The sequence below is a fragment of the Gadus chalcogrammus genome, chromosome 21, assembly GCF_026213295.1.
Source record: "Gadus chalcogrammus isolate NIFS_2021 chromosome 21, NIFS_Gcha_1.0, whole genome shotgun sequence".
Taxonomy (NCBI): domain Eukaryota; kingdom Metazoa; phylum Chordata; class Actinopteri; order Gadiformes; family Gadidae; genus Gadus; species Gadus chalcogrammus.
Window position 1 is genome coordinate 781,319 of NC_079432.1, and position 10,264 is coordinate 791,582.

At 48.8% G+C, this 10,264-nt stretch overlaps 1 protein-coding gene across 1 annotated transcript; it reads right to left on the reverse strand.

The window, feature by feature from the left end:
• Window positions 1-4,755: 4,755 nt before the first annotated feature.
• LOC130374728 (zinc finger protein RFP-like) lies at window positions 4,756-8,357 on the reverse strand. Its single transcript, XM_056581660.1, has 2 exons — window positions 8,221-8,357; window positions 4,756-8,111 (listed from the first exon to the last, which is right to left on the reverse strand). Exon 2 carries the CDS (start codon window positions 8,107-8,109, stop codon window positions 6,445-6,447), a length of 1,665 nt encoding a protein of 554 aa, XP_056437635.1. The 5' UTR covers window positions 8,110-8,111; window positions 8,221-8,357; the 3' UTR covers window positions 4,756-6,444.
• Between the last annotated feature and the right edge of the window lie 1,907 nt (window positions 8,358-10,264).

A 10,264-nucleotide genomic window follows, 5' to 3' on the forward strand; every position in this document is an offset into this window, starting at 1 on the left:
CGATCGTAATGTTAGACTCATTTATGATCATAAGCTTAGTCTAATATATGATCCTAGTGTTTGACTCATTCATGATCTTCGTTTTAGTCTTGTTTATGGTCTACAGTTAGACTCATTCATGATCCTAACATTAGACTCATTCATGATCCTAACATTAGACTCATTCATGATCCTAACGTGAGACTCATTTAAGATGGGAGTGTGAGTCATCCCTCCCAGCGCCCACCTCTGTTTGCTGTGTCAGGGGGACAAGCTAATCGCTACGGCTCCTCCTCTCTGGAGGAGGCCGTGGGCGGGGGGGGGACCTCCGCAGTCAGCAGCAGAGTGCAGGGATCGGCTCTCCCCAGGTAGGGCCCCGGGCTGACTCTAAAGGGCTGATGAGCAGCGCTTAACATCAGTACATCTGCTCCTCTCCCTGAAACCACTCTGCCCCACTGCCCTCTGGGACGGCGCTCGTTAATAGAAGAAGATAGTCCCGAGACAGCCCCGGTGCCTTCTCCTGGCCTCCTCCTGGCCTCCTCCTGGCCTCCTCCTGGCCTCCTCCTGGCCTCCTCACAGCCTCACAGCACCGCTCTCATCCAGAGATGCTGATGGGTGGTTGTGTGGCCGAGCTTCTGTGTTGATTTGGTAACAGTCTCCCAGAGAGGGTTTCCTTAAAGAGAATGTCTCGTTAAGGACAGTCTCTCGTTAAGGAGAGTCTCGTTAAGGACAGTCTCTCGTTAAGCAGAGTTTTGTTAAGGACAGAGTCTAGTTAGGGCAAGTCTCACTAAGGACATTCCCTCGTTAAGGACAGTCTCTCGAAAAGGACAGCCTCGTCAGGGACAGTCCCTCGTTAAGCACCCTCTCTGGTTAAGGACAGCCTCGTTAAGGACAGTCCCTCGTTAAGGACCCTCTCTGGTTACGGATAGCCTCGTTAAGGACAGAGTCTGGTTAGGGACTAGGGAGAAAAGATGAAAAGTGTCCTATTCCCGGGCTGAGGAAGCAGTAAACAACACTGAGCTACAATTCAGCTAATGGCCTGAACATCACAGCTTGATTGATCACAGCCAATTAGCTACAGAAGGCTATGTTTGTAAAGGTTTACTTAACAAGGTGGAGGCCGTTAATTAGTGCAGTGGGCAGGCTGAGTCGTTAGTATGTAGGAGGTTAGGTTAGGACACTCATACCCCCAATCTATTAATATCTCCTGATAACGTTGTTTTACAACATAAACAGTTCTTTAACACTTCAATTGTTATACACTACACACTGAACTACACACTGACTTACTATACACTGACTGACTACACACTGTTCAACTACACACTTAAGTACACACTGACTGAGTACACACTGAACTACTAAGCACAGACTGACTACACACTGACTGACTACACACTTAACTACACCGACTGACTACACACTGACTGACTACACACTGACTGACTACACACTTAACTACACCGACTGACTACACACTGACTGACTACACACTGACTGACTACACACTGACTGACTACACACTTAACTACACCGACTGACTACACACTGACTGACTACACACTTAACTACACCGACTGACTACACACTGACTGACTACACACTGACTGACTACACACTGACTGACTACACACTTAACTACACTGACTGACTACACACCTGTCAAAAGGCAGGATCCTGTCAGCCAATCAGATCTCATGTTGCCACGGTGCGTTGTTCTCCAACCAGACGACTGCTGAGGCAGCGGCCTCCCTGCTCTCACTCAGGTCCTCAGGTCTCTGTCAGCGCAGCCTGCTGTCGAGCTACGTGCTACGCGCTGCATGCTACGCGCTACATGCTCAGCGGGTGTGCCTGTCACTCAGCCTGCTGTGTGCTTAATGAGAGCTGAACTCATTATGGGATGGCAATGGGACGCACCTATTCATGGCGGTCAGAGATATTACCGTTTATTAGATATGATGGATGAGGAGGATTTGATCCTTTCTCATTCTAATAAACTGTTACAACTGGTATAATACTTTTTATACTAATAAAGGGTTGCATAGGAAACGTTTATTATATTAAAGAGTTATATAGGATATGTTTTATTATATTAAAGGGTTAAATATGTGTATTCTATTAAAGGGTTTCATAGGATATTTCTGTTCAATTAAAGGGTTTAGGATGTGTTTATTCTATTAAAGGGTTGTATATGACTTGTTTTATTCTATTAAAGGCTTAGCATTGATCTATTAAAGGGTTATGAAGGGGTATATAGGATGTGTTCATTCTATGAAGAGGTGTATAGGATACCTTAAGGCTTTAGGATGCGTTAATCTATTATGGGGTCTATAGGATCCAAAGTGAATCTGATTGGCCGTTTCCCGCTCAGGGTTACGTCTCCAGACTGACTCCCTGCGGTGACTAATTGGTGCTGATCGCCCATTCCTGGGTGGATCAAATCTGTTGTTGATGCTGTGCCCAGGGCGAGAGAGACCTGGCCTGAATCTGTCTCTACAGAGAGAGCGAGAGCGAGAGCGAGAGCGAGAGAGAGAGAGAGAGAGAGAGAGAGAGAGAGAGAAAAGACAGAGACTGAGCAAGGGGGGAGAGAGAGAGAGAGACTGAGCAAGGGGGGAGAGAGAGAGAGAGACAGAGAGACAGAGACAGAGACAGAGACAGAGACAGAGATATAGCGACAGAGCGAGACATTGATCTTTCCTGTCATCAACTTCAACACTTCCGGATCAAGGAGCCGAGTCTGTTTGTTTAGAACCAAAGATCATTAAGATATGATCATCAATTATAATAGATGCTCAGATAATACATCAACAGCCGCGCGCGTCGGAGGAATGACAATTCCTCCGACGACAAAGGAGATTCATGTAAATCTTCCAAAACATCCATCCCTCCCCGCGGTCTCCGGGTCTACCGGGTGTACCGGGTCTACTGGGTCGACCGTGTACCGGGTGTACCGGGTCTACCTGTCACGGTGGGCTGCAGACACAACATTACGCACGTGAACCCGTCACGGAGAGCGCTCGCGGCTCGCCGCACATCCCCGCCACTGCCCGGCGTCACGAGCACACAATCCAAAACAACGGGGCGCTGACAGACCCGAGCCAACACAACAACAACTCACAAACAACAACAACAACAAACACAACAACAACAAGACAACCCATCCTGTACTCACGTGCCAGATCGCGAAGAAGATGAGCGAGGCGCACAGCACGAGCGACAGCATGTAGCAGAAGGCGGCGAACGTGAACATGGTGGAGAGGGCGAAGGACGGCTGGCTTCCCACGAGCGCCGCGCCGACCAAACACATCGGGGGAGGCGCGCGACGAGGTGCGGGAGAGCGGCGGTCAGGGCGCCGTGGGGAGACGCGGCGCGCGGCGGAGCGGCATCACCACATGGCGCCTCGTCTCCAGATGTGTCTGAGGGCTTCCGCTCGAGCGCAGGGTGGAGGAGGAGATGGGTGGAGGAGGAGACGGTTGGAGGAGGAGATGGGTGAGGGGAGGGATGGCTTCAGCAGCGGGGGTCGCGGAGTGTGTTTAGCTCCATGGAGGAGGAGGAGGAGGAGGAGGAGGAGGAGGAGGAGGACGACGGAGGAGACGAGGTGCAGGCGCGCGCTAACCCGGAGACGCGGAGCCCTCGCGGTAATCCGTCCCGCGACGAGAGGAAGACTGAGGTCGCCTAGCAGTTCGGAGAGGATGAAGATGAGGATGAAGATGAAGAGGCTTTTGTTCTGGAGCCGGAGAGCACGGGGTTTCCTCTCTCAGCCGACCAATCAGCAGCCCGCAAGCGAGAGCGCGAGCAGACCTGGACAGGTGGATTTAAAAGAGCAGCTCAATCTCAAGACGTGTGCGCGCTTATGTGTGTGCGCGCTTATATGTGTGTGTGTGTGTGTGTGTGTGTGTGTGTGTGTGTGTGTGTGTGTGTGTGTGTGTGTGTGTGTGTGTGTGTGTGTGTGTGTGTGTGTGTGTGTGTGTGTGTGTGTGTGTGTGTGTGTGTGTGTGTGGGCACGCGCTTGGGTTAGTGTGTGTGCGTGTGTGCGCGCATGGTTGTGTGTGTTTGTTTTCAATCGTTCTTTATAAAAACATACGCTCAGGGTCAATTCTTCTTCGTCTTAACAAAATGCCCTCGAAGGCAAACGACGATAACAAGCGACTCCGTGGCTGGAGATGAATGACATCATAAGGAACATCCAAACATCCTGAACGTGGATCCGGTTATCTGGATCATCGAGTCAGTAGACCCGTCAGCTGGCGCCTCCGCGTGGCTCCTCCGGGTGGTGCCCCTGGCGACCGGCCGCGGGAGGCTGCTGTCTCCTAGCAACGGCGCCTGGCAGCCACGCGGTGCCGGTCGACAGACGGCACCCTCCTCGTCTGTTCGGCTTGTTGGTCCTAGCATCACACGATCAGCTCCCCGCGTCCCGGGGAGGCTGGGGGTCCCCTCAAGGCCCCTCCCTCTGGGGCTGGGGTTCCTCCTCTAAGACCGTAAGGGTTAGGGGGTCCTGGGGGGGGGTTAGGGGGTCGTGGGGGGGGGGGGTTAGGGGGTCGTGGGGGGTTAGGGGGTCCCGGAGGGTGATAGGGGGTCCTGGGGGGTTAGGGGGTACCGGGGGGTTGGGGGGTCCCGGGGGGGGGGTTAGGGGGTGCCGGGGGGTCCCGGGGTCCCGGGGGGGGGGGGTTAGGAGGGGGGTCCTGTGCCTGGACCCACCAGCTCACTTCCTCTCTAATGAACTCAACATTAAACGGTTCTGTTTGTACATTTCTGTTCTGGAAAGCACTTCAGTGACAGGGCTCAATAGAACATCCCACAAACAGCAGTGAGATAACTTGATACGATATCAATGAAACCATGAATGAGCTTAAGAAATAATGACGACTTCCGGATGACATCACAAATACAGCAAATGGAGGACGAATGAAAAAACGAACCACAGAATCAACGGCTAACATTCGTTTCTCAAAGATTAACTTTGAGTCTAACTCCAAGTTGCTTTCATACAAATTACACCTACAGTGTAGTATTATTTAATCTGATATATGTATAAGGCCTGAGTATTATAAACGTGATTTAATAATGAATCAGGAGATAGCTGCTGCTGTCCAGCAGGGGACGCTGTTGTACTAAATACTACTGCTTGTGTAAAGGGTGGCCGATCGTACTTTGGTATCAAAGGTAGGCCTACTCTAGAGGCCACGACTGTCCCGTTATCAACTTATTCTAGGGTGAACTCTAGACTCAATTAGGCATCTATCTCAACCTCTGGGGAAACAAGGTTCGGTTCGGGGCTCACCAACATCTCTGCTAGATTATCTAAGGTGTTTGCCACTGGCCATGGCTTTGCAGTGATACTTAAAGGGTTCCTTAAATGGCACGTTTAACCTGTGAGCACTGATTACTCAATGTGCAACAGGTGTGTCCCTCACCAAGCCCGTGATGTCCAATCAGACTCACCAGCCATCCTCAACACAAACTCCCACACTGATATGTACTTAGTAATATTTGACTAAACAAATCTAAATATGCAAGACAAAGTCACGATCCTCACACACACAGGGGGAATCTTTACATGCAGTCAGTGTGACCTTTGTGTAAGTGTGTTACACTTGTTTGGTTGTTGTAAAATGGCATTGACTGGCTCAACAGCTACAAACGTGTTCAGTTATTATGGGATTTAAATCTTTCCTTGAATCCCATCATGTGTAAAAGGGGTTTTAGGCAACACAGTTGTTTTTGTTTTATCCCAGTGATAAAGTACCTAATCTATTGAATACACATTGTACTGAGATTGTACCTATTCATCTGAGAATGTACCTATTCCACTGAATGCATATTGTACTGAGAATGTACCTATTTCACTGAATACATATTGTACTGAGAATGTACCTATTCCACTGAATACGTACTGAGAAAATACCTACTCTACTGAATACATATTGTACTGAGAATGTATATTCCAATGAATACGTATACTAAGAATGTACCTATTCCACTGAATACATATACTAAGAATGTACCTATTCCACTGAATACATATTGTACTGAGAATGTAACTTCCACAGAAGATGTCCCCATTCTACTTCAAATAAACTTTTATACAAAACTCAAAAGTTTACAAACATTGTATTGTGTTGTCAAACATGATTAAAAACATAAAGGAATATTAATAATTAATATTTGTTAACATTTATACCGACCATGTTACAGTACATGATTGACAGTGTGTTCAGTGTCATTAATTAAAAATATAAAAATATTCAGATAAAAGACATTGACCATTATAGTGTAGTCTTATAGGTTATAATGGGTTATATTTTTTATAGTACAGTGTTCGTGGCTTAATGAATTACTCGTTAGATGACAGTGAAAAGTAAGATATGAATACAGTTCTCTCAGACCTCCCATAGTAGAGATTCTAATTCAGGAAACAACATTAGTTGTTTTGTTGTTTGATTATTTTATTACCAAACAAAGGTCCTAGTCTGTTTGATTGACAGGTGAGATGATTAGGGGGGCAGTGTTGTCACCTTGATATTCAAGGCGACCTGGGCTGAGGAGTAGATGGAGAGGCTCACTGAAGGTGCAGCCAGTAGCAGAGTAGAGATGAACCCTGGCTTCCACATCATAGAAGGAGACCACACCCTCATCATAATCAACAAACACCCCCACCTTCTGGAGCCCAGCTCTCAGAGGGACACGGACATCAGGGTTATCACTAAATACCAACCCATACTTGTTGTAGAGAAGAGTCCAGTAACCGTTCTCAGGGGTCCGCCTGGCCACACTTTTTCTGTCGATGGACTCTCTGACCACTCCTAACCTCCATAGAGTCTTGTCTTTAACCTGGACCTCAAAGTAAAATCTCCCTGAGGAGAAGCTCTGCCTCGTGAGAACACCTCCCCACCGTGCAAATCTCTTAAGGTTGTCTGGGAGTATCTTCTCTATACCTCCATCATGTACTTGTTTCCCATCCTCAGACAGGATGAGCCAGGGATGAGCTGTATCAGGATCCAGAGTCACATCTACTTCATACTGCTGGACCCTCTTCAGTTCAGCATCACGCAGCTTCTTCATCTCCATGTTCAGTGTCTCCTCCAGCTGATCCAGGGATCTCCTCAAGGTCCCTACGTATGACGGAGGACGGACCTCCACCATGGTCCAGTTCCTGGGGGGTGGAGGATCCTTCAGGGATCTGAAGGTCTGGAGGAAGTGGAGGTGGTCTTTAGTGTGTGAGAGCTGCTTCACCTCTGAGCTTCTATTGGTCAGATCTTCTATTTCCTGCTCCAGCTCTTTGATGAGGTCTTCAGCTTGTTTCTCTGTGGATTTCAGTTTCTCTTTAACCGTTTGGTTGAGATCATCCTGGCACTTTTCAATGCGGCGCATTAGAGCAGTGAGGACCTGCACACCATCAGCTATCTCTCTGTCTGCGTCTGCTTTGCTGCGTTCAACTGTGTCTTTAATCTCCTGAATATTCTTTTGTCTCTCCTGGATCAACTGCTTAACTTCAGCCTCTATCTTCCCCAGCTGGGCCGTCTTCACTTCATATTCCTCCTTTAGAGGTATAACAGGATGTGACTTGTGGTCCGTCACTGTGCACAACAGACACACACACACCTGTTCAGTCTGGCAGAAGAGCTCCAGAAGTCGGTCGTGTTTCTTACACATCCTGTCGTCCAGACGGTCCATAGGCTCGACCAGCCGATGTTTCTTCAGGCCTGCGACTCTCTGATGTGGCTCCAGGTGGGTTAGGCAGTAAGAGATAAGACACACTAGGCAGGACTTCACGGCCTTCAGCTGGGTCCCAGTACAGACGTCACAGGGAACTTCTGCTGGTTCAACACAAAGCTGCTCTTTGACTCGTAGGGACGTTCCAAACACACAAGGCTGCTCTTTTACTCGTAGGGACGATCCAAACCGATCAACCATCTCTGAAAAGAGGATATTGACCCGTAAATCAGGTCTTGTGTTGAAAAGCTCGTTGCAAACGGGACATTTGTACTTGACTTGTTCATCCCAGAACTTAGTAATACAGGCTCTGCAGAAGTTGTGTCCACATGGTGTGGAAACTGGGCTGCTGAACACATCCAGACAGATGGAACATGAAAAGTTCTCCTCAGACCAGGAAGTGTTAGCAGAGGCCATTCCTAGACACAGACAACAAGGTTTATGTATTGAGCAATACCTTTCTTTTTTTTAATTCCATAACGGCAAAAGTGGTTTTAACTTATTTCAAAGTTGTGCTTCTTTACTCACCTTGATGTAGTTCTGTCAGTCAGCGAATTTCAAAATGCGTTTTATTTTTCTCCTGAACGAGGGAACTGCTTCCACGTCGGGTGCTTTGGTTTATCTTAACCTAAGTTTCGTTTCGTCAACATGACCTCCTCTCCCCTCCTCCCCTAACGCCTGGCTCCTCCCCTAACCCCTGGCTCCGCCCCTCGACACATGGCTGCAATGCATTCATGCACGGTGTTGGCCTCCTCAAATGCGTTGATGTGTGTTCTCTTCTTTCTGGAGTTAAAAGAGAGCAGGGGCAAAACAAGAGAAATTGTGGTTATTGAGTGATGATTTGCGACTGTAACTTCCCGGGATTCATTGGTGTCGATCGACCCGGGTTTCCGGCGCTTCCTCGAATACTTTGTCCAATACGGATCCGATTTCCAACTAACAAAGACAGAGAGCAAAAAGCTGTTTATTGGCGCTATGCTGGTGCACGCGCATAATCACATATATATATATGAGAGAGAGAGAGAGAGAGAGAGAGAGAGAGAGAGAGAGAGAGAGAGAGAGAGAGAGAGAGAGAGAGAGAGAGAGAGAGAGAGAGAGAGAGAGAGAGAGAGAGAGAGAGAGAGAGAGAGAGAGAGAGAGAGAGAGAGAGAGAGAGAGAGAGAGAGAGAGAGAGAGAGAGAGAGAGAGAGAGAGAGAGAGAGAGAGAGAGAGAGAGAGAGAGAGACCGCGGCTCAACGGATGAATGAATGGCTCGGGGCCGGGCACCGTGAACGCGGCTACGGCTCTCCCGAGTCTCCCGCCCTTCCCCGTGAATGAATGAATGGCCCGGGAACTGCGGCACAGGGAACGCGGGCACGGCACTCCCGCGTCACTCGGGCAACGCGGGCACCGCTAATACAGATCGCGGCCAGAGGCCTAATTAGGCCTTGTGTTTGAAATGTCTTTTCGTGGAGACTACGCTCAGAGTTGTAACTGAACAACAGCAAGAGGAAGGAGGAAAACGGGCTATGAAACAAAATGTGTTATTTTTTTCTTGCTATCGGCCATGTTTGAAGGTGGTTATTGGTTATTGAACTGTTATCCAGCAAACTTGGGTTATGTTTATCAGCGTTACTATAGAGATCATGACGATAGCTGATGTAACGGGAGTCGGGCGTGCAGGACCGAACCGCGCTGCCTGTATGACCACTGTTACACTGCGCAGTAAGATATGAATACAGTTCTCTCAGGCCTCCCATAGTAGAGATTCTAATTCAGGAAACAACATTACAACACTACTTTTTACTGTAGTTTTTTACAGTAAAAAGTAGCCGAGACGGTAGAGGGGTTATAAACCAATAAATGACAATAGGCTATTTATTTCAGGTAGCCTATTTTTTCACCCAAAAAATGGAAAGCCATGAACGTTTAAAACCCCCCCGTTGAGAAACCATGGCCTAGGCCTAGGGCGACAAAGGTGTTGGGGGCGCCCTCTAGTGGCGCCCTTATTTCTTTATTTTTTATTCATACTAAAGTGCATGGCCCGGTTTCCCGAGAACGTCCAGTCTTAGTTAAAGTGACCAGATTTCTGAGACACAATTTAATTGGTTTAATCCGTTTTCCCTTAATGTGGGTGGAAAGTAGCAACAGCTACAACCTGGCATGATATATCTCCTCTGGTGGTTGACCCTATGGGTCCCTATGGGTTCAGACCCCTGCCCTATGGGTCCAGACCCCTGGACTGCCCTACGGGTCCAGACCCCTGGACTGCGCTATGGCTCCAGACCCCTGGACTGCCCCATGGGTCCTGACCCCTGGACTGCCCCATGGGTCCTGACCCCTGGACTGCCCTATGGCTCCAGACCCCTGGACTGCCCTATGGCTCCAGACCCCTGGACTGCCCTATGGGTCCTGACCCCTGTAGTCCTCCCAGATCAGACACCCCCACATCTGCTCATTAACGCCTCGTCCCGACAGAACTTGCACTGTAAGTCGGTTTGGATCGACGTCTGCAGAAAGATCCGGATGGTAAATCAGAGCCGAGCGGAGCGCTGAAGCCCTCCTGTAACACTCGTGCTGATTGGCCCGGGCC